The sequence below is a fragment of the Delphinus delphis genome, chromosome 6, assembly GCF_949987515.2.
Source record: "Delphinus delphis chromosome 6, mDelDel1.2, whole genome shotgun sequence".
Classification (NCBI taxonomy): domain Eukaryota; kingdom Metazoa; phylum Chordata; class Mammalia; order Artiodactyla; family Delphinidae; genus Delphinus; species Delphinus delphis.
The window spans coordinates 10814690-10842462 of NC_082688.1; the positions used below are offsets into that span (position 1 = coordinate 10814690).

Below are 27773 nucleotides of genomic sequence, written 5' to 3' on the forward strand. Positions count from 1 at the left end.
TCAGCAGAGACAAAGGCGCTGTCGCTTGAGTGCAGAGGCACCGCTGCGGCTCTCTTGTTCCCACAGACGCTGCGCCTGCGGGGGCGGGGTGGGGGGCTGGAAGCCGATGTGGGGGGGGTGGGGGGTGCCTCTCGGCCCCTTCGGAACGCCCACCGCCTGCAGGGCGCCTGCGCCCTCCAGGCAGGCCTGCAGGGGCCGCCTCCAGCCCATTTTGCAGAAGGGGAAGCTGAGACTCAGAAGGACTGGGACACCTGCCAGGGGTGGAGGCCAGGTGGGGGTCTGGGGTCATACAGACCTGGGTTCAAATGTGCCTACGCTTACCCCCACGTGACTACTGCTGTGCCTCAGTTTCCTCATCTGCGCGGGTGGGGGCCCTGACCCCAGCTCTGCCACTGACCCTGGCTGGTCAGGGCTCCTCTCTATGCCTCAGCTTCCTCATCTGCACAGTGGGAGGGCGACAGCACCCCCCTTTCCCCAGGTCACCACATGAAAGGAGTCAGCAGATGCCCGGGTTTAGCTCAGAGCTCAGCCCCGGTCAGAGCTCCATAGGCAGGCCTCTTGCTCTGGTGGGAAGGAATTCCCTGCTTGGAGGGCTGGGCAGTGCTAAGCCCGCCCCTCATAGGCTTGTCTCTGGTTTAAGACTGTGGGAACCCAGGCCCAGAGAGGCTGGCAGTGACCAGGGTCCCTGAGGCTCCCCTCAGGCCAGGCCGAGCTCTCCTTGAGCGGGGCCTAGGTGGTCCTGGCCCTGCCCTGCTACCCACAGGCCCCCCCATCACGCCCCCGTCAGCTGTCCAGCTGGGGAAACTGAGGTCTTGGGAAAGTACTTGCTCCTCACCGGGTTTGGAAGCCTCTCAGACCACCAGGCCTGGAGCCCGGCAGCGCCGGCCTGGGAAGGGGTCCCAGACTCACTCCCTGAGTAAGCCCCTCCCCAGAGCACTGCATTATCACTGACAGAGCCCACAGGGCGCTAAGGGGGACTTTCAGGCACCAGCAAGGAGCGGAGTGAGGGGAAGAGCCCCTCAAATTGTGGGAGGTCAGCTGTGGTTGCTTCTCAAATCACTTCCATTCCAGTACAGTGGGGCTGAGGGGGTGTCGGGACGCCAAAGGGAAAAGGGGAACCCCCTGAGGTGGGAGCTACACCTGAAGCCCTGAATGTGGTCAGCTGCACGGCCTGAGGACAGAGGAGGTCTGTCGGGGGCGGGGGCCCGGCTCCTGCTCCCCTTGCTCTGGGGGCCCTCGGCTACCCTGGTGATGACTCTTCTATCCCCAGTGGCCTTGGCATTCAAGTTCTGCCAGCCGCTCCCAGCCCCCTTCAGCCTGGTAACTGAGGGACGGGCCCTCTGGATCCCCAGGGGAAGCCCCACCCCAGGCCCGCCCTGGTCCCTGTGGTTTCCCTGACCCTGCCGGTCACACTTGCTAGCCCCTCGGCAGAGTCCTGCCACCCCTGTCCCAGCCTCATCGGTCTTTTGGGTTCTGCAATGGAGGAGAACGCTGTGGGGATCCTGGGGCCGTGCGTCCCTAGTAGGGGGAAAACACTCCAGCAGGTGAACTTATAGGAGGCTGAGGCAGGAAGCTCTCTCTCTGCTCCCCCCACCCTGGACAGGAACCTCATTATCAAAGACCCTAAGAATCCACTCAAAAGTTTACCTCATAGATTAGCGATGAAGAGACTAGGGCCCAGAGAGACCTTGCCCAAGGGCACAGAGCAGGGGAAGTAAGAGCTGGGATTTAAATTCCTGGCCTGACCCTTAAGTCATTCAACCCGTGCCCTATCTCAGGGCCCTGAACCTCATCCACCTACCTGCCTTTGGGAACCTTCCACATCCCTTCTGCATGGAAACCCAGGGAAAGTGACCCTGGGCAAGCTCTGCCTCTGGGATGGGCACCAGGGACCCTTGTTCCCTGGTGGTGGTGATGGGAGGAAAGGAGCCTTTTCTAAGCCATCCCCTTGGTCCCGCAGTTGCAGAATTCCCCAGGCCTCAGTCTCCTTGTCTTTAAGATGGGCTAATGGAATCTGCCGTGGCCCTCCTAGCTCAGCCCGAGCACTGGGGAGACCGACGCACCAGGTGGCACTTGGACTTGAGGGTGGTGTGGTGTTACCTCTAAGAGCCAGGTGTCTTCAGGGTGGAGCCAAGACTACTGGGTTGTCACGGGCCACCTCCCAGGGACGTGAGGGCCTAGGGTGGAACCCCGGGCCCGCGGGACAGGAGCGAGCCTGAAAGGAAAGGGCATCAGCGCTGGGATCCGGCTGTAGGTGGGACCTCCCACCGTCCCACCCCACGGACCCCCGGCCTGCCCACTGTGAATGCCTCCGCTGCCGCCTTCTCAGTCATCCTCTGCAGGACGCTCTGGACCTGGAGGATGGGGCCAGGGTCAGGCCTGGGACCTTCTCCTGACCTCCACGGGCCAGTCGCAGAGCCCTCTGCAAGTAAGCCCTGCCCGCCTCCACCCACATCCCACCCTCCAGCAGCCAGTATCCCTTGACTTACCTCCCCGTGTTGTAGGCTGCATAGACCAGGAAGATGTATGGCCCCCTGGGGACAGACTCGGGGTGAGGGTGGGTGTCACTACCTGGGAGCCCCATCCCCTTTCCCCCAGTGTCTGGCCTGGCACCGCAGCAGACACACCTCCAGAGACATTTAGAGACACAGGAGGATGAACACAAATCCTGCCCTGCCCCCCAGTCCGCCATGGGGAGCAGGCAGTTGTGGCATTCTGTGGCAGAGAGAACCAGGAGGGGCCTTGCCCCGCTGGACCCCCTGCCTTCAGTCTCTGGTCAAGAGGCAGCCTCTCTGCCCTCTATCCCTCCAAGCCCCACCCCCCTGACCTGCCCCATCCTCACACCCTCACCATGTTGCAAGGGTGGGGAATGGGAGAGGCGACACCTTCCGGAAGCTCCAAGGCTAAATCAGGTCCAGGGACAGCAGACCCTGGTTGCATTCTGATTGTATCTCTAGCTGAGTTCCTCTGGAGCCTCTGTCTCTTCATCTGGAAAGTGGGGAAGAGGCCAGGACTTGCTTCCGTCTGTGTGTGAAGGACTCAGCACAGTGGCTGAGTCATAGCTGGCTCCTTCCCACACATGCGAGGACCACTACGGCCTCGCCACTCACAAACCACCAGCACACTTGGGGTGACACTTGACCCTCACAGCAGCTCCATGGTTGGGGGTGGGGGGATTCATTCTCCCCATTTGATGGAGAGGGACCCTGGGGCCCAGGGTAGGAGACAGAGCAAAAGTGTGACTCAGCGGGTAGCATGTGGAGCCTAGGACTTCCTCAGGTTCCCCCTGGACAATGTAACAGTTCCTCCCCAAGAGGACACAGGTGAGGGGACATGGGGTTCCTTGAGGCCCTCTAGTTTCCCAGGGCTGAGAGCTGGAGCCCCAGAGCCTGACTACTCCCCCTGGCTCCCAGGCACCAACTGGGTTGCTACCAGCCCCAACTCTGCCCCTAAGACAGACTCTGGGCCTCCCAGCCCCCCACACCCAGCCTCTGCTCTCTCCAAAGCCCCTGCACAGCCTCCCCCATCCTGTCTCCTTTTACTCACTCCTCACACCCAAACAGATGCACTCCAACCCAACCACACCAGCACCTGCCTAACATCCTCCAAGGCTCCCTAGTACCCCTGCGGTGAAGTCTGAGCTCCTCACAACAGCTCTAGGGACCCTGCACAGTCTGGCCCCCATGTTCCCTCCTGTCCCCTTTCTCACCAGCTCTCCCAACCCCATGTCTCCCTCCATCTGATCCCACTGTGCTCCCCTGACTTAAAACATTCTTCCCCCTCTCTCCACACAGCGTTCAGGTATTAGCTGAGAATCACTGCCTCCAGGGAGTGCCCATTCTGCCTCCCCATACGGCCCCGACTGCCCCTTAGCCTTTCAGCCTCAATCGTGCCCGCTGTGGTTGTGTGGTTTTGGTGTCTGTCCGTCCCTCAGGCTGAGACCCCCAAGGGTGGGTTCCTCGATCTTGAGTTCCACCACTTTCCCCAGTATGCAGCCCAGCACGGGAGGCGCCGGGGAAGTACGTGCTGAATGACCGAATGACACAAATGTGCTCACGTTCACGGCGCTCCTGATGTGTGCCAGGTGTTATGCTTTGCCCTTTGCAAATATCTTGCCAGTGGAACCCCAGAACGGTGCCACGAGGTGGAGAATATGATCCCCCCCTTTATATAGATGTAGAAACTGAGGCCTGTCTCAACTTGTGCAGGCCTCCCAACAACACTCTCAGGCAGGGTAGGTGTGAGCTACAGCTAGTTGCAGAAGTGAGGCTCTGCTCTTCCACCACAAAACCTGGCACAGGGGCCAGACGGAGACAAATCACCAAGAGTGAATGAATGAGTCAGAGCAGATTTCAGTCCCTCCAGCCCCAGGCCTGCTCCCTGGTCACCTTGGGCAGGTCCTGCCCAGCTTACGCCCAAGACAGAGTGAGAGAGGGACGGGGCTGGAGGTGGGGCAGGAAGAGAAAGACATGGAGAGACCGCAGGTATGATGGAAGAGAGAGGAGAGGGAAAGGCCAGGCCTGGGGAGGGAAGCAGCCGGGAGGGACCCAGAGAACACGGCTCTGAGCCTAACTTGGGGACCTGCCCTGAGACAGTCACAGGAACATCAGAGTGGGCCCAGGTCTCATGCCTTCTGACTCCCCCATAAGGCAGCCTCTCCCCTCCTTTACCAGACCTGAAGTTCTGAGGCTGGTTGGGAGGGGGCAAGAGAGGTGACACTCAGAGAGAGGGAGAAGCAGGGTAAGGGACCAAGAGACAGCGGGTCAGAGCCCAACAGAAGGGGAGATGTAGAGCCAGGTGGGTCCATGCCAGAGGAGGTGGGGACAGGGACAGGAGCCTGTGACAGAGCCTGAAAGACAGAGAAAGAATCCCAGGGAAAACTCAGAGACAGAGACGAAGTAATGAGACACTGGGAGAGGAAAGGACCTGCCCTGAGAGGGAGGCAGACAGCGTGGTGATGGTGGCTCTGGCTCCCTGGCTGCAGCTCTGCCCACCTGAGGGCCACAGGCAGGGATGGAGCTGGAGTAGTTGCCATAGCAACAGGATGCTGGTGCCCTCGCCACTCTGAGGCAGGGTGGAGAGACCTGGGTAGGGTCCCTCTGCTAAGTGGGCTGAGCTGGAATTCCAGCCCGCGGAGCTCTGGGAGTGCAGGGCTTGGAGGAAGGGCTTCTCTTGTGTCCATCTCTGTCTCCAGCTGCTCAGGCCCCGCCAGGTCTCTGGGAGCCGTGCTTCTTTAGGAAGAGCGTTGGAACCCCAGTTTTTCTTCACTCTCCCGGCCCCTCTCTGGGCACAACCTCCATCCTCCCTGAGCAGTCTGCACCCCCTATCTCCCACCGCCCCTGTCCTTTCCTCTCTCCATTCCCATGCCTGCCTGGCAGAGAGTGGCGAGTCCCCAGGGCCCAGGGGGAGAAGACAACATGGATCAGGACCCTGGAGACCAACCCCCTTTGCACCCTCCCTTCTTCCTGCCTCATCCCTCCCTTAACACTTCACTCCCTGGTCTTGGGCATCGTCTGCCTCCCCGACTCATGTCACCTCCACAAGAACAGGGCATTTTGCAGCCTCCTTTGCTGCTGTGTCCCTGGCGCCTAGCACAGTGCCTGGCCTCTAGTGGGCATTCAAAACATCTCGCAGGGATGGATGAATAACTGACTGGATGAGGGTGCCCCCCCGACCCCAGCTCCCCACCCACACTCCCAGCCTCGGCAGCTCTTCCAGGAACCAGGCCCCTCTGCGGTCAAAGCTGAATATCCTGATGGCTGAGAACACAGACTCTGAACTTGGGCCCCAGCGCTGCTCCCTCCTACTGTGAGGCCATGGAATCTCAGTTTCCCCGTTTGTAAGGCCTGTTCAGAGATATAAATATGATCCTGGTCAGGACTCAGAGCACGTAGGCATCCATCAGCAGGAAGCCCAGCTCTGGGACGCAGGGACCCTGGACAGAGTTTGCACTTGATTTCCTGAGCTTGTCTTTGTCAATCCGTGGGACACCTCACTTTTCAGCCCTGAGAGGGACCTGGGCTCGGCAGAGCTGGGAGTGGGGAGTGCAGACAACAGGAAGAGGTGCTGGGGGGTACAAGGGAGGCTGAGGGGCAGGGCAGGGCGGGGGCGGATTGGGCCCTCCTTGGACTGACCTCCCTCCCAGCACTCAGCTCCCAGGGCTGTGGCTGTTTGTGTCTGTGCCTGGGTCCCCCATAGATCTGCAAACCCCCTGAAGACAAGGGCTTAGTCTGACCCATCTCTGTGGCTCCAGGACACAGGACCTGAAAGGCACACATGGGGGTTCCTGCGGTCCCATGTTACTGCTTCATTTATGTGGGTCATGTCCTTCCAGCCAAAACCTTTTCTGAACTGTTGTCCTCACCGATGGAGCAGCTCATGCTGCCCCACAGTAGGCCATCCACAGACCCCAAGGGGAGAGGTCCCTGGTGTCCTGCACCTCCATCCTCAGCTTCCTGCCGAGGCCGGAAGTGGCTCTAGCACGGCCTGGGGACTGGAACTTCTGCTGCGCCCTTGAGCGTCAGGGCACGAGGCATCTTAGCCACCCCCTTTCTGGGCCTCAGATTCTTCACCTGCCAAATGGGCCCCCAAATCCTCCCTGAGATACTGCTCTTTGATTGGAGGTTTGTTTCCACTCTCCCCCTCACCCGCCCTCCCCTTGACAGTGTCCCTGAGGCTGCTGGTGACTCCCATGACAGAAAGGACACTCCCTCCCCAGCCCCCTGACAAACCAGCCACGCCCTCTGGGCTCCAGTGCATGGTGGAGCCCTGGTCCCACACGGGCCCTGGGCCCGGAAGTACCTGCAAGGAATTGAGGCCCACGGTGGCATAGGCCCAGGCCGGGCTGAGGTGCACCAGCATGCTGACTAGCCAGGTCAGGCTCAGGATGGGCAGCAGGACCAACACTGGCTTCACGGTGGCCCCGCGGGACAGCAGGCTGGACTGAGGGAGGCCAGGGGGCCAGGGGGCTCCCCACGGGGTTCTGGGGAGGGCAGCCCTTAGAAGGTGCCTGGAGAGGGGTCGGGGCTGCAGACTGGAGACTGAGGCTCAGGACTTAGGTATAGCTGGAACTTTCAGCTGGACCTGGTGGCCCCTTCTCAGACACCCAGAGTGGCATGAAGTAGGGGTAGTGGCACTGGGGAGATAGGGTCCCAGTCCCAAGCGGGGCTCAAAGGAAGGGAGTGGCAGCTGTCCAGGGGGAGGGCTGAGGCCTGGACAGTGGGTCCAGGGGGCATGGAGTCTGGAAGGGGACCCCTGGGGCTGCCTGGCTTTTCAGGCCCCACTGGCTTGGGCTGCCCTGCCCTTGGCAGAGGGGTGGTGGTGAGGAGGAAGGCTGGGGGGCTGTGCCCGCTCCAGCAGGATACGGTCCTGGAGACTGAGGGGGATTCTTGGCAGGGGTAGAGACCTAGATTCTCACCCTGAACCTGAACTTCTAGGGACTGCCTGACTTGGGGGTCTCCTCTACCTTGTCCCCACCAGGCCATCAGTGCTTTCTGCAGAAGGTGAGTCCCCAGGACAGTGGCTGGTGTCCACACCCCGCGTCATATACACACAGGCTCAATTACCATCCGCACAGGTAACACGCATGGGCACAGACTTCCACACGCCCACACGCATGAGCATGTGTGCACATGCAGCACAGACACACTGCAGACATATGCTCATTTATAGCCTTGCACTCATAAGCACACGTGGCCACACCTGGCTCCCCCCACTTCTTCTTGACTCCCCCAGTCTGGGGCCTCACCACATCTGGATCGGGATCTGCTGCTGCACACAGGGCTGTGGGCTCAGCGTGCGGGCACGGCGGCGGGCCCTGGACACGGTGACAATCACCACACGGACCAGGATGCAGGTATTGGCCTGGAGATCTGGTATCAGTGGGGGTACCCTCCCCCTTCCCCGACACGTCCCTCCTCTGCAGGGGACCCAGGCCTCCCCGCTCACAGCCAGCACGGGCCCCACAAAAGCCCAGATGGCGTCTGTGTGCACATTGAGCTGGCAGTGCCCAGTGGCCACGTAGTCATGGCGGGACACGGCCAGGGTGATGGCCACCATGGCCACAGGCACGCCTAGGGGAAGAAGAGGTGACCTCAGGACCGTGTCTCTCGGGAGCCAGCCCCCGTCCAGAGCTGCATCCTCCAGCTGTCCCATAGTAGTGGGTGTACTGGCGGCACTGGGAGATCCAGGGAGTGGGGTTGGGTGGTCCTGATATTTTGGGTGGCACTGGAGCCCCTAGTAGTTGGGGAGCGGAAGAGCTGAGATTGAGTCGAGGCCTTAGGGCTGAGAATCAACAGAGTTGGAAACTGGCGATTGGCGTGGGGTTAGCTGGCTTCAGATTAGGGAGGCAGTGCCGGGGGCTGGGAGCTGAGGCAGTTGAAGTGGAGGAGGATTAAGAATTGGAGCTGGGGGCTTCCCTGGTGGCGCAGTGGTTGAGAGTCCGCCTGCCAATTCAGGGGACGCGGGTTCGTGCCCTGGTCCGGGAAGATCCCACATGCCGCAGAGTGGCTGGGCCCGTGAGCCATGGCCGCTGAGCCTGCGCGTCCAGAGCCTGTGCTCCGCAACGGGAGAGGCCACAACAGTGAGAGGCCCGCGTACCGCAAAAAAAAAAAAATAAGAAGAAGAAGAATTGGAGCTGGGTAGAGTTGGAGGTCGACGGAGCTGAGTTTGTGTCAGACACGGGCGCTGGCCACTGGGTGGCGCTGCGTGCCGGTGGAGGAGGGTGTTGGGCGGCGAGTGTTGGACATAACAGAGGCCACGCGAGGCAGGGTGGAGGGGAACAGAGCAAGAGTGGGGAGCAGAAGGGCGTCACCCCAGCCTGTGGCGTAGCAGAGCGGCTTCCTGGGGCCCGGGCGCATGCGCACAGCCACCACCTTGCTGCACAGCGGCAGCCCTTCCGCCAACATCCAGGAGAAGACGACCAAAAAGAGGAGGTGCATCACTGCCGTGACGGCCACACACGCCAACTGTGTGGGAGGGTGGGGGGTCCCCACGGAGGCCGGTCATGGGTGCGGTCCACCCTGGGTCCCCTGTCCGTGCCTGGCATTGCCAGCGCAAAGCAGTATGAGCGGGTAGGGTCTTGGGGCAGTGCCCTGGGCCCAGCTCCAACATTCAGGGTCTTTCCTCTCTAGGCCGCACTCCTCTCCGGAAATGGAGCCAAGTGAAGATATGGAGGGCAACCTAGAAAAGGCTGAAGGTGCTTTCCCAGGCCCCCCTGAGCTCACAAGCCCACCCGCTGGCCGCCCACCTTGTTGGCCTTTGCCCACTCGTTGGCCACGAGGAAGCCCTCGGCGGAGGCCAGGGAGAAGGTGAGGTTCTTGTGGACTGTGGCTCGTTCTGACTGGGGGACCCCGGACAGGCAGAGGAGTTGGTTAGCAAGGACCCCCCCCCCCCGCCCCACCTGCGTCCCGGTGAACCGACCAGTGAAGGAGGAAAGGGCGGCTCCACAGGGGCTTCTAGGACCGAGGATGGACACCCACCTGAGGAGGGACGTGGAGGCCCACGAGGGGCAGGGCGGGCCCAGGGTGCCAGGCAAGGTGGTGAGCTTGCCTCACGCGGCCGCCAGGAAGAGCAAGAAGGTGGTGGCGAGGGCACAGGGCACACCGCAGCCCACAGACGAGAGCGTCCTCAGCAGGGACGCCCCGTCGGGGCCCCTCTGTGGGAGGCACAGAGACCCCGGATGACAGCAGCCCCACCACCGCCCTGGCCCGGCGGGACACTCTCCCGCACCCCCCACCCCCCGGCAGCTCCCAGGCTCCTCAACCGCCTTCTCTGCCGTGAAGCAGGGATGGCCAGGCCTGCACACAGCGACTTGATAATGAGCATTTGCATGTCCTCTCCTGCTGGAGAGGGGCCCAACTTTCACAGACTCCTCAGATACCGAGAAGCACTAGACTGTAAGTGACCACCGATATGCCCATGGGGAGGAGGGGTGGCATGTGACAACCACCCACTGAGGGGGACAGGGAGCTGGCACGGATTACTCACGATGTGTCCGACGTCCACGCTCTGTTTTTACAGGTAAAATGCATTCGGTAGCATGTTTTTCAAGCGTGCTCCCGAACAGGCCAAGTGACCCCAGCATTCCTGGGCTCAGGCACCGTCTCACTCAACGTGAGTCCCCTTCTGGTCCAGCGAGCCCACCTTGCTTGGCCTCCTCCTGGAATGTGGCTTCCCCCCAAGGCTGTAAGTGCAAATGCCTCTCAGGGGCCTGTCTTTAGTCGCGACTCATTTTACTTCTAACCTCACCTTGGCCATGGCTTTACCTACTGGCTCTTGGGGCCAGCTGAGACCCCTCCCGCCCCGAGCACCGGACCACAGACTCCACAGACCTGCAAACCCGTTGCCCACCTGTGCCTCCTGAGACGAGTCCCTCATCTCCCGGTGGCCCAGGTCACCCCTCCTCCTCAGCCAGTCTTCCACATCTCCCCACTGCTCCCTGGCCCGGGGCCCCTCCCCTCTCCTAGGCCAGGCCCGCAGCCCCCGAACTGCTTTTCCCCCCTGGTCCCCACCTCAGCCTCACTCCCCGCACCAGCGGCCTCCCTCATGTAAATCTAACGCCTGCTTCACGCTCTTCCACATCTGCCCTCTGCAACAGGACCACGATCCAAGCGCGTGGGCCTGGCCTTCCAGGCCTGTGCCATCTGACCCATGCCTACCTTGTTCACTGCCATCCCCTGACCCCGGGCATCGCACTGGAAGCCCCAGACACATTGCAGTTCTAGAACGTGACTCGTCTGCCGTTTCTAGCCTCCTTGCCTTTGCTCAGAGGGGCCTCTGCTTGGAATGCCTTTCTGTTCAACTCCTGTGCATCCTTTAAAACTTGGTTCTGACATCACTTCCCCTGCTTCCCTGCCCCCTCCCCAGTACTCACCTGGACGTCGTACACCTGCAACAGGACGGCGCTGTGGTTGCAGAAGCAGGTGGTTGAGTCCTGGTACAGAGCAGTCACGGAGCAGCCAGTGGTGGCCCAGGAGCCCCCTGAGTCTGGGCTTGGGGTGAATAGTGAACAGAGGGCTCTAGAGATGGGCTGGACATGGGGCTGGGTGACAGGTGGCAAGCAGGGGAAAGCCTCTCCCCAAAGCCTGGCGTCCCTCAGTGCCCTGCCTCTAACCAGCTATGTGACCTTGGCCAAGTCACTGCCCCTCCGTGGGTCTCAGTTTTTCATCTGTAAAATGTACTTTTCTCAGGAATGGTAGGAGGATGGGGATGATACCAATGATCACCATTGATTAACTGCGTTAATTACTAAGCAACAGTGATTGATGTTCATTCCCTCATCAACTCTAACACCCATTCCACAGATGAGTCTCTTCCTAGGTACCCCACAGAGTAGGCTTACATACCTACTATGATAGGGAGCTCACTGCCTCCTGGGTAACAGGCTCTCCTGCCCCAGCTTGTCCCCAGTTGAGTGGAGCTTGGAACCACCCCTGCAAGGAAGTTGGTGAATGGAGGCCAAAAACATGCTTGAGTCCTGTCTCATCCTCAAGTAGAACGGACGCTTTTTTTTTAATTTTTAAAATTTTTATTTTTTGGGCCATACTGCAGGGTATGCGGATCTTAGTTCCCCAACCAGGGATGGAACCTGGCTCCCTGCAGTGGAAGCGCAGCTCTTAACCTCTGGACCACCAGGTAAGTCCCTGGATGTCTTTGTTTTTTCAAGTGCCTTATTTAAAGAACTTGGGGGACTTCCTTGGTGGTCCAGTGGTAGAGAATCAGCCTTACAACACAGGGGACGCAGGTTTGATCGCCGGTCAGGGAACTAAGATCCCACATGCTGCGGGGCATCTAAGCCCGTGTGCCACAACTACTGAGCTTGTGTGCCTCGGCTAGAGAGCCCATGTGCCGCAAACTACAGAGCCCACACACCACACACCACAACAGCTCAGGCTGGAGCCTGAGCACCACAACTAGAGAAGAGAAAACCCGCACGCCACAACTAGAGAGAAGCCCACACACCACAACAACGATCCCGCATGCCTCAACTAAGACCCGACACAGCCAAAAATAAATAAAATTTAAAAATTAAAAAAAATAATAAAGAAAGAACTTGGAAACTCACCCGATGCTGAAGTTCCAGAAAGCACAGACAGGCTCCACCAGCTTCGGAGGGAAGGCCTAAGGGCAGCCAACAGGGACAGGGCAGGTGTGTGAGCACATGTGGGCAAGGAGAGAGGCCAGACGATGCAGGGGGATGTGGAGGCCTCCTGCGTTTGAGGGACCAGGGGGTTGCCCAGCATGGGTCGTGGGTGCAGGGACTGGAGAAGAATGCCGGCAGGGCGGCAGAAGGAAGGTGACGTGAGTAGAGTTTCAGGTTGGCATTATGGTTAATATCGAAATCCTTGGAACAAGCTAACAAGCTAACAAACCACTGTGAGTCTTCCCTTCAGGATGCTCTGCCTAGTAAGAACACACAGGTCTCTATCTGCTGTTGGGGAAAGAGCTCGCCATATATATATATATATATATATATATATATATATATATATATCTTTTTTTTTAAACATTTTTATTAGAGTATAATTGCTTCACAATGGTGTGTTAGCTTCTGTTGTATAACAAAGTGAATCAGCTATACGTATACATATATCCCCATATCTCCTCCCTCTTGCGTCTCCCTCCCACCCTCTCTATCCCACCCCTCTAGGTGGTCACAAAGCACCGAGCTGATCTCCCTGTACTATGTGGCTGCTTCCCACTAGCTATCTGTTTTACATTTGGTAGTGTATATGTGTCCATGCCACTCTCTCACTTCGTCCCAGCTTACCCTTCCCCCTCCCCGTGTCCTCAAGTCCATTCTCTATGTCTGTGTGTTTACTCCTGTCTTGCCCCTAGGTTCTTCAGAACCATTTTGTTGTTGTTGTTAGATTCCGTATATATGTGTTAGCATACAGTATATGTTTTTCTCTTTCTGACTTACTTCACTCTGTATGACAGACTCTAGGTCCATCCACCTCACTACAAATAACTCAGTTTCTTTTCTTTTTATGGCTGAGTAGTATTCCATTGTATATATGTGCCACATCTTCTTTATCCATTCATCTGTCGATGGACACTTAGGTTGCTTCCATGTCCTGGCTACTGTAAATAGAGCTGCAATGAACATTATGGTACATGACTCTTTTTGAATTATGGTTTTCTCAGGGTATATGTCCAGTAGTGGGATTGCGGGGTCGTATGGTAGTTCTATTTTTAGTTTTTTAAGACACCTCCATACTGTTCTCCATAGTGGCTGTATCAATTTACATTCCCACCAACAGTGCAAGAGGGTTCCCTTTTCTCCACACCCTCTCCAGCATCGCCATATGTTTTTCAGTACAGGAAAAAGCTGCCTGACATTCTGCATAGTAGGAGCCCATTTACGGTTAAAAAAAAAAATAAGGTTCTATGTAATTGTGAAGACACATGCACAAAAGGTCTGGAATCAGACACACAGCCAACTTAACAATAGTTAGGTCTCAGTTTGAATGTGTTATAATGAACATGTTAGTTCTTTTGTAATGAACAATGACAACACTATGGACTTTATGTCATCAAGCAGAAAGAAGACATCAGGTGGCAGGTGGTACCTGTCCCAGACCAAGCAGGGAGGCAGCCTGAGCTCAGGACTTGGGCTATTTGTCCCGACTGGGGAGGGTAACAGCAACATCACCTCACTAGAATATGATACTTTGTGTTTTGCAAAGTACTTTCATGTCCTTTATTGTTGTTGATATTCATAACAACCTAGGGGACGGGTATAAATTTATGTAATTTCAGATGAGGAAGGTGAGCCTCAGAGAGGGGAATTAATCTGTTCGAGGTCACACAGCAGAGAGCTTAGACTGGGTTGTGACTTGGTCGACTCCATGCTCCTTCCACACTCAGTGACGTTGCCTCCAGGGAACATATTATTCCTTGGGTTGGCTGAATTATTACCACATGTATTCATTCACTCATAATATTTTTCCTGGGTCTCAGGTACTATGTTAGGTGCTGGAACACAAAGAAAACCTGCTGTTTGCTTTTAAAATGGACGATTGTTACACCGCTGGTAGCATTTTCAAGTGGCACAAACTGAAATATCAGTGCAGCTTATACACTCAAAAGCCACAACACTGTTGGTGTCCAGTAGTTCCATACCTGGCCATGTATCCCCAGGAGACAGTCACCAGAATCAAAACACATTATAAGTGAGGATTTTTACAGGGTTAGGCAGGGTTAATTGTAATAGAAAAAACTCTGCAGATACTCTGGATGCATGGAGGGGAAGGGGTCAAGTTCATTTTGGACCATCCCCTGGGAAGGGGGTGGGCGGTTCTGGACTTGGCCGCAGTCAAGGCCTACGCATTGCTAGGATCAAGCAGCAGGTGAGAAAGGACAGGATGGCAAAGGGACATCTGTGACAGAGACAATGCAGAAAACGCCTGTGGGGAAAATGAAAAACACAAATGTTTACATGGCTCAGCTGAAAGCGCAAGGGCTTTGATTTTGCAAAAGGGAAAAAATATATATATATATATATATATATAGTATTATGTACCCAGAAAAAGGCTGAAGGGAAACACATGGAAAAGTTTAGGGCAGCTATCTCTGGGTAATAGGATTTGTCTTCTTTATCCTTTTCTACATTTTCCAAATTTGCCACAATGAGCAATCCATTACTTTTATTTATTTTTCATTTTAATGTATTTTAATTCATATAATTAATATCTAAATACAATCTCAGAAGTTAGTTGTTTGAAAATATAAACAAAATCGGTAAACTTCTAGCTAAACTGATCAAGAACGAAAAGGCAAACATCATTATAAATCCTACACATGTGAAAAGGATAATAAGTGACTATTATGAACAACTTCCTGCTAGAATTGAACAACCTAGATGAAAGGAACAATTTCCTTAAAGGGCACAAATTACTAAAACCATCTCAAGAAGAAATAAAGCACCCCAAACAATCCTATATCATTTAAGAAATAACTCATACTTTAAAAACTTCCCACAAAGAAAACACCAGGCCCGAAAGACTTCACTGGTCTTCACTGGCCTATCAAGCATTTAAGGAAGAAATAATACCAATTCTGCAAAACTCTCTTAGGAAACAGAGGAGGAGAGAACTCCCAACACATTTTATGAGATTAGGATTAACCTGACACCAAAACCAGAGGAAGACAGTATAAGAAAACTACAGAACATATTACATATTCAAGAATATAAACACAAAAATCTTTAACAAATATTAGCAAATTGAATCCAGCAATATATACAAAGGATAATACACCATAACCAAGTGGGGTTTATCCCAGGAATCCAAGGCTGGTTTGACATTTGAAAATCAGTGAATGCAATTTACTATATTAACAGAATAAAAGAGAAAACCATATGATCCTATCAATGTGGAAGAAACATTTGGCAAAATTCAATAGCTATTCATGATAAAAATTCTCAGCAAAGCAGGAAGAAAAGGGAACTTAATCTGACAAGGGGCATCTACAAAAAGCCCACAGCTAGCATCACATTTAATGGTTCAAGACTGAATACTCTCCCCCCTAAAGTTAGGAACAAGACAAAACTATTTGGTCTCATCACTGCTATTTAATGCTGAACTAGAGGTCCTAGCCACTGCACCAAGGAAGGAAAATCGGGAAAAAAAAAAAAAAAAAAAAAAAAGACATGCATTGGAAAGGAGAAAAGAAAACTGTCTTCATTTGCAGACAACATGATCAGGGATGTAGAAGATCCTAAGAACTCTATAAGAGAGCTACCAGAAGTACTAAGTGAGTCTAACAAGGCTGCAGGACACAATCTCATTATATAAAAATCAATTGTATTACTATATACTTGCAATGAACAATTTAAAATTGAATTAAGAAAATAATACCATTTACAGAAAAGGGTATATCTAACAAAATACCTTCAAGACCTGTACCCTGACAACTGTATATCACTGCTGAGAGAAATTCAAGAAAACCTAAATAAACAGAGGGATATACCTTGATTAAGGATTGGAAGATTCATTGTTAAGATGCCAGTTCATCATCTTATTTCAATTTGAGAGATTAAATGCAATCCCAATCAAAATCCCAGCAGGTGTTTCCATAGACATTAACAAGCTGATTCTAGAATTTATATGGCAATGTGAACACCCTAGGCTAGCCAAAGCAATTTTGAAAAGGAAGAACAATGTTGGAGGACTTACACAACCTGATTTCAAGGCTTACCATACAGATACATTAATCACAACACTATAGGGTTAGTGTATAGATCTCTGGAACAGAATAGAGAGCCCAGAAACAGACTTACACGTATATGGACAATTGATTTTCAACAAAGGTGATAATTCAATGGGAGAAAGAATAATCTTTTCAACAAATGATATTGGAATGGGATGTCTATATGGAAAAATAATGAACTTTAACCCCTACCCAACATAGTACACATAAATGAATTGAAATAAATCATAGACGTAAATGTAAAGGTTAAAATGATAAACTTCTCTGAGAATATCTTTGTGACCTTGGGATAAGCAAGATTTCCTAGATAGGATGCAAAAAGCGTAAACCATGCAGGATAAAAACTGATAAACCAGACTTGATCACATTCAAAACTTATCTTCCAAAGACACTGTCAAGAAAGTGAAAAACAATCCAGAGACTAGAAGATATTATTCACAAAATGTATAGCTGACAAAGGACTTGTATTCAAAATATATAAAGAATTCTTACAATTCAATGATAAGACAAATAATTTAAAAATTGGGGAAGAACAAAGCAGGAGGCATCATGCTTACTGATTTCAAACTATATTACAAAGCTATAGAAGTTAAAACAGTATGGTATTGGCATTAAAAACATACACATAGATCAATGGAACAGAATAGAGAGCCCAGAAATAAACCTATGCATATATGGTCAATTAATTTATGGCAAAGGAGGCCAGAACATACAACGGGGAAAGAACATTCTCTTCGATAAATGATGTTGGGAAAACTGGACAGCTGCAGGCAAAAGAATGAAACTTGACTACCATCTTACACCATAAACAAAAATTAACTCAATATGGACTAAAGATTTGAACTTAAGGTCTGAAACCATAAAAATTTTAGAAGAAAATATAGGTGGTAAGCTCCTTGACATAGTAGAAACAAACAAACAAACAAAACAAAAAACCCAAACCATCTGATTAAAAAATGGGCAGAAGATCTGAATAGGCATTTCTCCAAAGAAGACACACAAATGGCCAACCGGTACATGAAAAGATGCTCAGCATCACTAAACATCAGAGAAATGCAAATCAAAACCACAATGAGATATTACCTCACACCTGTTAGGATGGTTATTATCAAAAAGACAAGAAATAACAAGTGTTGGAGAGGATGTGGAGAAATGGGGACCCTCATACACTGTTGGTAGGAATGTAAGTTGGTGCAGCCGCTATGGAAAACAGTATGGAGGTTCCTCCAAAAATTAAAAATAGAATAAAAATTAAAAATACGATCCAGCAATTCCACTTCTAGGTATCTATCCAAAGAAAATGAAAATACTAACTCAGAAAAGATATATGCACCCCGATGTTCATGGCTATTTACAATAGCAAAGATATGGAAGCAACCTAAGTGTCCACTGATGAATGAATGGATAAAGAAATTGTGGTGTATAATAACGGAATGTTACTCAGCCATAAAAAGAATGAAATCTTGCCATTTGCAACAACGTGGATGGAGCTCAATGGCATTATGCTAAGTGAAATAAGTCAGAGAAAGAAAAATACTGTATGATCTCACTTATATGGGGACTCTAAAAAAAAAAATCAAGCTCATAAATGCAGAGAACAGATTGGTGGTTGCCAGTGGTGGTGTGGCAGGGGCAGGGAGAAAAAGAGTGAGGGAGTACAAAGATAAAATTTAAAAAGAGAGGATCTATATGGCTTATGTGCAGAAATGTCAGTAATCAGAAAAGCAAACAGCAGACTAATGCAAAATTTTGGGAAAAAAATAATAAAGAGCATTTCCTATTAAAAAAAAAACCAGTGGCTCATCTTGAAATTTATTTAATTAAAAAAATGAAAATTGGGGAAAAGATTTGAACTTATATTTAACAAAGGAAGATATATGAATGTGCAATAAGTGTAGAAAACGATGCTCAAAATCATTGGTCTTGAAGGAATTGCAACTTAGAACCACAATGAGACATCAGTACACAACCATTATAATGAACAATATTAAAAAGGCAGTTAAGGATGTTAGCAAAGGTATGGAACACTGCAATGCTCACACACTGCTAGTGGGAATGTAAGATAGTACACGACTCTGGAAAACAGTTGGACAGTCTCTTAGGAAGTTAATGTATACATATATTTATCATACAACCCAGAAAGTCCCCTTTTAGGTATTCACCCAGTAGAAAGAAATCATATGTCCACAAAAATGCTGTATATGAGTGTTCATAGTGGATCTATTCATAGCAGCTCAAACTGGAGACAACTCAAATCTCCATCAACAAGTAAATGGAAGGTCTTCCCTGGTGTCGCAGTGGTTAAGAATCCACCTGCCAATGCAGGGGACATGGGTTGGAGCCCTGGTCAGGGAAGATCCCACATGCCGCAGACCCACTAAGCCTGTGCCTGAGCTCTAGAGACCGTGAGCCACAACTACTGAGTCCGTGCGCCACAGCTACTGAAGCCTGCGCACCTAGAGCCCGTGCTCCACAACAAGAGAAGCCAACACAATGAGAAGCCCGCACAATACAAGGAAGAGTAGCCCCCGCTCGCCACAACTAGGGAACTCTCGCGAGCAGCAACAAAGACCCAATGTAGCCAATAAATAAATAAATAAAATAAAATAAAATAAATTAATAAAAAAACAAGTAAAAGGAAAAACAAATTATGGTCTATCCATATAGCAGAATTCTACACAGCACTAATGAGGAGTGAATTACTGAAACAGGCAACAACGTAGATGATACTCAAAAATACCACCTGAGCAAAAGAAGCCAGACCATGGCACACGCTGTATGGTTCCATTTATACGAAGCTTTAGGAACGACAGACAATCTAGAGTCACAGAAAACAGAGCAGTGATTTCCTGGGTCAGCGTGGGGAAGGCTGACGGGGAAGGGGCACGAAGAAGCCTTTTGGGAAGGTGGAAAAGTTCTATACCTTGATTGTGGCAGTGATACATGAGTATACACACTGGTCAAAACTCATCAAGGTATACACTTAAAATGCGTGTTTTAGTCTATGTAGATTTATATACCTTAATGAAATTGATTTTTAAGAAGTCTTGAGATGATATACAAAAGATATAAGCTGTGGGGGGTGTGTGTGTGTCCGGGATTGGTGGTTTTGAGCAAAGGAGACTTTAGCTTTCTCTGAAATGCTCTAAAGCTTCAAAAGCGAGAAGGAATTTGTGTATTACAAATAATGAATTAAATGACGTATCTTGGTGATCTTTTCTTGTCAATTTACAGCAAAATACCTCATTCTTTACATAACCTCAGCTGATATTCCATTTTATAGCTCTATAAGGCTAAGTAATCCCCTATTGATGGACATTTAGGTTATTTTTATGCTTATGAAGCATACTGCAGTGCAGGTCTCTCATATCTCCCTGTATTATCTGATGGGAACCACCAGTTTTTCAAGTCATGCAGACCTATAATGAAATCCCAGCTCTGCCACTTATAAGCTGGTGCCAGGCACAGCACCTCTTCCAAGCTCACTTTTGTGGAATGGGCCGTTGGAAGATTAAATGAATGCTGCTTATTTAAGGCACCCGCCATAAAGTAAGTGTGCAATGCACTACTGCCCTTCCCCCTCTCTCGAGGACAATGGGATGGCTTGTGGATGAGTATTTTTCTTGAACATTTTAGACCTTGGTTGTCCAGTGAACAAATACTGGGATGTAGCGGGGGGCACCAAACCAGGATAACTGTACCAGGTGGCTGTTTCCCAGAAGCATCGCCCAGTACCTGCACCCAGTGTTGCAGGTGAAAGGTCACAGCCGTGTTGGGCTCCCCGGTTTCATCCCACACCTCAGATGAGATGATTGCTGACCCCACCTGGGTGCTTAGGAACCTGTGGGGAGAAAGGGAGCTTTTAAGGGCACCAGGTATCTGTGGGGGAGAGGTCATACATGTCTGGGGTCATGTCACCCAGGCCCCTGCAGAACAGATGATACCCTCTGTGGAAAAGTCCTGTGCTGGGAATTAGGGCAGCTGGGTTCCATTCTTTCTGGTAATTTGAGTAAGCCCTGTTCCCTCCCTGAGAGTCAGCACTGAAGCCAGGACCCCAGGCAGGAGCTGAGCCATGTTCCCACCAGCCCATCTTTGGCAGGCCCAGAAATCTGTGTGTGTCAGGGGGGAGCAGGTTTGGCCCTGGGCTGCCAAGGGCAGATATGCCTAACAGAATGGGGGCTCTGGGAGGGGATGGAGGCCTAGCCTTCCCTGGTGAGGGGATCCAGGCCCTCAGCTGCCTGCTGGGTGGGACCCACTCACCTCTGCATTCTGCTTGCCTCTTCAGAGGTGTCAGGGGCCTGGGGCTCTCGGCCAGGGGCCCCCAGGGTGTACTGGAAGACACTTGAGCTGAACCAGCTGTGGATCATGGTGACTCCAGAGAGGCCTGGATGAATAGAAGGGGGCCTAAGACCCGCCCAGTGACTGAGCAAGCACCACAGGTTGGTCCTGAGGGAAATGCTCTGCCCACCTCACACATAGGGAAACTGAGTCTCATAGAGGTTAAATGACTTCCAGAAGATCCCACAGCTAATAAGTGGCAGAGTCAGAATTTCAACCAGCCATAGTTGATGTGCTTAAGCTGCCGGCTGCAAAGCCCTTTGCCCCTTATCCTAATCCTCCACCCCTGGATGGCACCGAGGGAAAACGTGTGGTTGAGGGGAGGGGACTAAGTGAACACCTACCATGTGGCAGGCGCTTTAAGCTTATGACAACCCGAGGCGAGTGCTAGCAATACAGGTTTACAGATGAGGAGGCAGTTCTGAAAGGTGAGGTGACTTATTCAAAATAGCAGAGCTAGCAGCTGTGAGGGCTGAGGTTTGCCCCAGACCCCAACAGGACTCCACCACCCCTCTCCCTCACCCGCCTTTCCTGAGGAGCCGCCTCACTTCAGCAGCAGGGGTGAGGATGTGGCCAGGCCCCTCTGGATGCCCACCGGGCATCGTGAACACTTGGCCCTCCGTGCTGGTCTCCCTCAAGCATAGGCTCCGCAACTCCAGGCCTGGGAGCAAATGGGGCTCAGGGGCTGGGCCTCAAGAGGGAGGTCTTTCTGCTGGGCTGGCCGTGCTGGCAGGGTCTGCTTCCCCTCTCCCTGCCACACACCTAGGAGGCCACCATTCCTGCACAGAGAGGTTCAGCAACTTACCCTAGGTAAGTCTGTCTTCTCCAAGTCAGGGAGAGGGGGTCACTGAGAAGGGGGAGTCTCTGGGGGGATGGGACATGAATATTAATGAGCTGCCAGAAGCCACTGGGCACCTGAAGGACCCAAGTTTTACCTGAAGTTCCACTGTAAGTGCTACCCCACTCAATCTACAAACACTCACTGAGTGTGCCCTTGGGTCTGAACCTGAGATGCAGAAATGACTCAGAAATAGCCCTGGCACTCAGAGAACTTCAGGTGCTATTATGTAATTACCATAAAGGCGATAAAAGATATGTTCAAAACACCGGGGTAACAGAGGAGAGAGGAACTATCGGGAGAGAGCTAGAACTGGGGAGCCTTCCTGGCAGAGCTGGTGCGCAAGCAGGGTTCTGAAGGATGTATGCGAGTTTGCTAGGAGACCAAGAAAGGAGGAGTGTTCTGGATCGAGGGCACAGCATGGGCAAAGGCAGGAAAGAGAATGGAGTATCTGTGGGAGTCCGAGAACTCCCAGTGACCAGGGCTGAGGAGGATGTGTGAGCCCAGGCCCCACCCGGAGGCCAGATGTGTGGGACGGGTGGTGGTCAGGCTCACCGGCATGGTGGTGCTGGATGTGCGTTCGGGGCCGCTCAGAGGTGAGCATGGTGCTCAGCAGGGGCGCCAGGCGCTGCTCGCTCACCACCAGGGCCTTGGGTCCGCCCACCACCTGGGAGGAGGCCGCAACTCAGCCCTCTCTCAGACGCCGCGCCCCACAGCTGCCTGCCCTGACCACTGCGGTTAACAGGATCTCAATGATCTGTGAGGTGGCCTGCAGGCTCCAGACCCTCAGTGGCTCTGCAGGGCCTCCAGGATCAAGTCCTGGCTCCTCAGACTGACACTTGAGGCCCTGCCTGATGAGCCTTCTCTGGCTTCTCCAATGCTCTCCTAAGCCACGTCCTCCTCTAGTCAAGCTGAAGGCCTCACAGTGCTCTCTGCCTGCTGGCAGGTTGCTTGCCAACCAGGGTACACTCTGAAGGCAGGGCCGTGCCTCCTGCTTCCTTGGTCTGGCTCAGTGTTAGATCTCTAACAGGTGCTCAAGTTTTAGGTTCCAAAAAGGAAACCACGCGGGGTGAGGACAGAACAGGGAGGGGGAACATGCACTAATGGGACACCTCCTCTGTGGTGGGCAAGTGACCTGATAGACGCCTACTCCTCTCCATTGCCTAAGCAAGGCAGGTATGATCATCCCCATTTTCCAGGGAAGAAAACTGAGGTCCAGAGGCCAGTTTTCCCCAGTCTGTCACGGTGTCTCAGATCCCCAGTAAAATGTGGGCTTACACATCCCCTAGGATGAGGAGCATCACCTGGACAGGCGAACATTCCACTGAACCAGCCTCCTGTGTGTGCCATCCCCACCCCACCCCCAAGCCCAGTTTTGAATTCTGTCCTGAAGTCACAGGGGGACCATGTCTGCCTCTTAAGCCCCAGAGCTTTTCAGGCAATGTTCATGACCCCTCATTTTCTCCCTCTCTGGGCTGATGACTCCCAGGCCTACAGCCACTTCTGCCACGATGAGATTTCCAACACCCTCACCATCTGTCTCTTCTGTTCTCCATGGCTGAACACTCAGCAGAGAGGACCTCCTGCTTAAGGTGGTCAGTGGACTGTTGGATATGGGAGGCCTTTATTGACTAGTGGCTCTTAATTTTTAACTGCAGAAGTTGTTCAAGAGCAGTTGTATGTGGAAGTTCAACTTATAAAACAGACAGAAGAAGGGCTTCTCCTGATGGATGGAGAGATGGAGCTCAGAGATGGGTGCTGACTCGCCCGTGGCTACACAGTCGATGGCAAGGTAGGAACCAGAGCCCAGGCCCCTGCCCCACCGAGCCCTGCCAGCCTCACCTCGCTGACTGACAGCCACACACCAGCCTGCTGCTCCTCCAGGACCAGGCTGGCCCCAGACACGACGGCCTGGCCCAGCTGCTCCCAGGGCCGAGTCATGGGCTCTGGCTCCCATGTCCCAAGGGCTGCCACACTTTTCAGGAAGTGCATGACAGCCAGCAGCGCAGCTGGCCCCAGTGGAGCTGTCTCCTTTGTCAGGACTCTCTCCAGGATTCCCAGGAAGCTGGAGGCCTCGGCCAGGGACAGGTCTCCGTGGGCTTCAGAGAGAGAGGGTCAGGGAGGAGCTGTGGAGCAGAAGTGCTGCTGACTGCTGGTCTGTCTCAAGGGGACCCCCCGCAAGGGGCTGTACTTGGCCTCTGCCAGTCTTCTTGGGGGGTGTGGGTCTAACTAGTCACAAGCCCCCAGCTCTCAGAGGCTCCAGAATAGGGGGCATGAACAACCTTAATTCCTGCACACACATTAGGTGGGTGTCCCCTTTACAGGTGAGGACACTGAGGTGCAGGGATGCCACCCACAGTGCCCCCAGACTCTCCAGCCTCCTGGGACGGGGCTCACCACAATGGCATTGGCCAAGGCATTGACTTGGCTGATAACATCCTGGCCAGACCATGACTGGGCGTCCTGCAGCTGCTGGTAGGTCTCTGCAAAGGAGTGGATGCCAGACTGAGCCCTGGGCAACATCCTCCGCAGAGGTGCCCCCTCCCCCTGTGCCGCTCGGGGAAGAAGCGCACGCTGACGGCTGTGTGTCTGGAGCCTTAGGTGTCCTGGATGGGGAAACAAGCAAAGAACGGCAAAATCGCCTGCTCGAGGTGACTCCCACACAGCTGGGATTCACCCCCAGTTCCGTATGGCCCCATTGTCTGTGGTCTAGACTCCGTGGAGGCCCCCAAAACTCTGAGAAGATTCTGAATTCCCAGGCTGTGCCAACTGCTCCCCCTTAGCCTACACTGGTCCATACCCAGCGTCCCCTTCAGCAGAGCCCAAGGCATAGCCGGACAGGGCGCACCTGTCCGGTAGCAGCAGAGGAAGTGCAGAGGCTGCAGGCAAAACAAAAAGCCCTCGGTGCGGGGTCCAGGGTCCTACGTAGGGCATTACTCTGAGGGCACTGGCCAGGGTGGGAGAGATGTCAGGGCTGCATCCTGGCTTCCCATCGGTCCCTGTGACCCACAGCCCGTTCGGGCCTTGAAGGCGCCTGCACACTTGAGGGGGCGCCAGGACGCGCGGTCCCGGAGTTAGGGGGCGACGTGGGAACCTGGGAGAGCAGTGCTGCAGCCAACACTGGGAGGAGCAAGGTCGCCAGGGGGCGAGCCCATTCAGGCTGCTAGGACTGGGCGGACGCCCGAGGTACTGGAGGCCTGGAGAGGGCGTGGCCAGAGGTGGGCGTGGCCCGGTGGGCAAGAGGTGGGCTGGGTCCCCCAGTCGGAAGGGAAGCGGATGGGAGCCAGGAGGTTGGGGGTGGAGCCAAAAGGTGGGCGGGGCCTGACAAACAGGAGGCTGGGCGGGCCGTACCCAGACAGAGAAGCTGCACCCGCACCGGCGGTAGCAGCGAGGGTGTGACGTCCAGGGCGCCCAGACCCCAGCGGAAGAGCAGGCCGCCGGGGGTACGGCGCGCAGGCCCGTGCCCGGTGCAGCTGCGCGGGGCTCAGCGCCCGGGCCCACAGATGGAAGTCGGTGAGGTTGCCGCTGAAGGCGTCACGCGCCTAGAAGCCGCCGCCCAGAGAATCCTGGTCCTGGCCCAGAACGAGGATGCCGCCAGGTGGCAGTGGGTGGCTCGCGCCTAGGCCCCGCATCCCAGCGCGTCGCCGCCCGTCGGCGAACAGCGCCCAGCGCCCGCCGAGCTGCTCCCACGTGGCGCACACGTGGTGCCAGCGGCCATCCGCGCGAAAGGCAGCGCGGAAAGGCGCGTGGCGCTCGCGCACCGCGAGCGCCGCGTGCGCGGCGCCGCCCGGCTCGGCGAAGGCGCGCAGCTGCAGCGCGTTGGCCAGCGCGGGTACAGCCAGGGAGAAGAGTGCGGCCGCGTCGGATGAAGCGGCGTTCCACTGCACGTGCACGCACGCTGTCAGCGCCCCGAGCGCCGGCAGAGGCGTCCGGAGCCACGCCGCCTGGCCCGCGGTCCTCTCGCCGAACGTTAGTGCGGCCGCCGTGCGCGCGCCTCCGGGGACACACGGGCCTCGACCTCAGTTTCCCCAGCTGCACACACCGTCCTGCTTCTGACGGCCCTTTGGCGCAGCTGTAGGGCCCCTTCTGCGCTTCTGGTTCCTCCCTCCCTCTGGAAGGAAGAAATGGGGCTCCAGTGCCCGTGCCCAGGAGTCAACCCTCTACTTTCAGTCCAGGACAAGGGAACCTGAGATGCGATGTGGACTTCCTCTGGGCTCAATCCACAAGGACTGTCACGGTGGGCTGCCATCTCTAGGTCACCGAAGCCCCCTCCCCCCAGCCCTCACTTCCCAGGCCCCGGCCCACACTCACGCCTCTGCGGGGGTCTTTGCAGAGGGGCCTCTCTTTTGCCCACCCAGGTGGGGTCAGGCAGCCGTGGAGTGAGGACCGCATCTGGGTGCTGCAGTACTACGTGGCCAAACCGCTGCTCACAGGACTCTTGGGGCTGCCACCAACTCAGCCGCTGCCCTGGGAACTTGCATACCTCATCTGCAGTCTCCACTACCTCTCCAGGGGCCACTGGAGCTGCAGGGCGAGAGGAGGGTCAACGTGGGAGAAGTGTGTGGGCATCTGACCCTTGCAGGGTGAGTAGGGTAGGCAGGGCCAAGGACACTGAGCTTGGAGTCATTTGGGGCTGAACCCTAGCTATGCTCTATGACCTAGCAAGTTTTGTCCCCTTGCTGAGCCTGTTTTGTCATCTGTATAGCGGCAGGAATGAGATGGACATGAGTGATGCTTTCAGCCCAGGGCCTGTTATAGGGGTGCTGAACTACATGGCGCCTCCTCCCTTCCTCTGCATTCGAGGCCGGTGTAGCACATGGGCCACGGGCTGGCTGAACTGGGGGCAGGCAGAGCCTCTCGGTGGCATCCCTCATACCAACCTGTGACCCAAGGGTTCCTTGATTCACCTGGGGAGTTGGAATGGGTCCCAGAGAGACTCCTTATCTGAGAGAGAAGAAGAGAGGTGGGGTCTGAGTCAGGTCCCCACGCCCATGTGTACAGTTATTGAATGCCTACTGTGTGCTCCAGTGGGGTGCAGTGGAGGCTGCAGGCCCTGCAGTCAGACCTGGGTTCACCCAGAGGGTGATCTTGGGCAGGTCACTTCATTGCCCTGAGCCTGTTTCCTAGCATCCGGTGGATGTTTTTATTTCTACGTCAGGGGTTTAGCTTGTGTGACCTTTGCAGTTACCTCATGATGTGAGGTGGCCACTTGGAACCCTAGCAGCTTTGAGTCCCCTTGGCCTCCTCCCCTACACCCCTCTGCCTCCCAGAAGTTCAGGTACCAGGAGGGCAAGGAGGCAGTAGCACCAGGGGGCCATTCTGGATCCAGCAGGGGCAGGCGAGGAACAGCAGGAATCATAGGCGTGGCCAATGTGGACTGGGGAAGGAAAAAAGCACAGGAAAGCAGCTCACTGTCCTGCCTGCCTTGCTATGCTACCCGCTCTGTCATCTCGCCCCTTGTTTGGCTCCCAGACCCCACTGGGCTGGAAGCCCAGGATGGGATGGCCCACCCAGTGGGGATGACATTTACTGCACAAAGGGATGGTCTCCAGGAGCCTCTTCCAAGACCGCAGATGGGAAACACTGTAGCCCTGGTGAGCTGACAGGGGGTTGGGGGTGGGGAGGAGGGCAGCAGCTGTCCACGGGCCAGAGAGTGGTGGAAACAAAGTGCAGGGTCTCCTGGGGTGCGAGGGGAGGGAGGGAGAGCGAGCTCCAGGCCCTGTAGGCTTCCTCATGTCCTTTGGGCTTCTCAGTCTGGCATTCAAGGTTCTGCTCTATCAGGCCTCTGCTGAGCTCTCTGGCCTCACCAGTGCCACCATTCCCCCATGCAGCCGCCTTTTCCCTTGCTCCCCAAGCTGCTCCCGTTTCCCCAGGCAGCATCCCTTGTCCAGACCTTTGGCCATGCTGTCCCTCCTGCCTAGACTGGCATCCCACTCCCTCAGAGGCACCACCTGCAAGATCAGCTTGTGATCACTTCATCGCAAGTTTCAGTCTGAAACTTCACTTCAGACCTGCCACTGCCAGGCGCTGTAGTAAGCTGAGGAGACCCTAATCACACGTGATTTGGGGGTTGCTCTTGGCAGCCTGCGGGGCTTCAGGCCAGCAAGAGCCCTGGCCAGGCACAGATGGGTCTCAGAAAACACTGGAAGTGAAGTAACGCCCGCTGTGTCCCACCATTCAGCCTCATGCCACCTGGAAGTCTGGAGCCATCACCAATGATGCTTCATACCCTTTCTCCTTTCCCAGATAAAGTCTATAAGCATGAAAATCAAACAGATCCCAGCGCGGGAGGACACAGAGGTTCACACATTTTGGACTCTGAAAAGCACCAATTTATTGTCACTTTCTCCCGTTTTAAACAGTACTTGCGTCCACCAGGCCCCAA

The 27773-nt window shown here is 54.1% G+C and overlaps 1 protein-coding gene across 1 annotated transcript; it reads right to left on the minus strand.

Moving 5' to 3' along the window:
• On the minus strand, positions 1 to 26706 carry ADGRD2 (adhesion G protein-coupled receptor D2). Its single transcript, XM_069540733.1, is given in 23 exon segments — positions 1 to 251; positions 6732 to 6923; positions 7749 to 7871; positions 7944 to 8072; positions 8813 to 8966; positions 9248 to 9357; positions 9562 to 9655; positions 10874 to 10986; positions 12169 to 12209; positions 19328 to 19335; positions 19948 to 20053; positions 20473 to 20596; positions 21077 to 21211; positions 21944 to 22055; positions 23231 to 23497; positions 23500 to 23514; positions 23786 to 23871; positions 24237 to 24335; positions 24740 to 24833; positions 24835 to 25382; positions 25700 to 25912; positions 26269 to 26332; positions 26671 to 26706. Coding segments are annotated over 23 exon segments (3114 nt in total).
• Positions 26707 to 27773: the final 1067 nt, after the last annotated feature.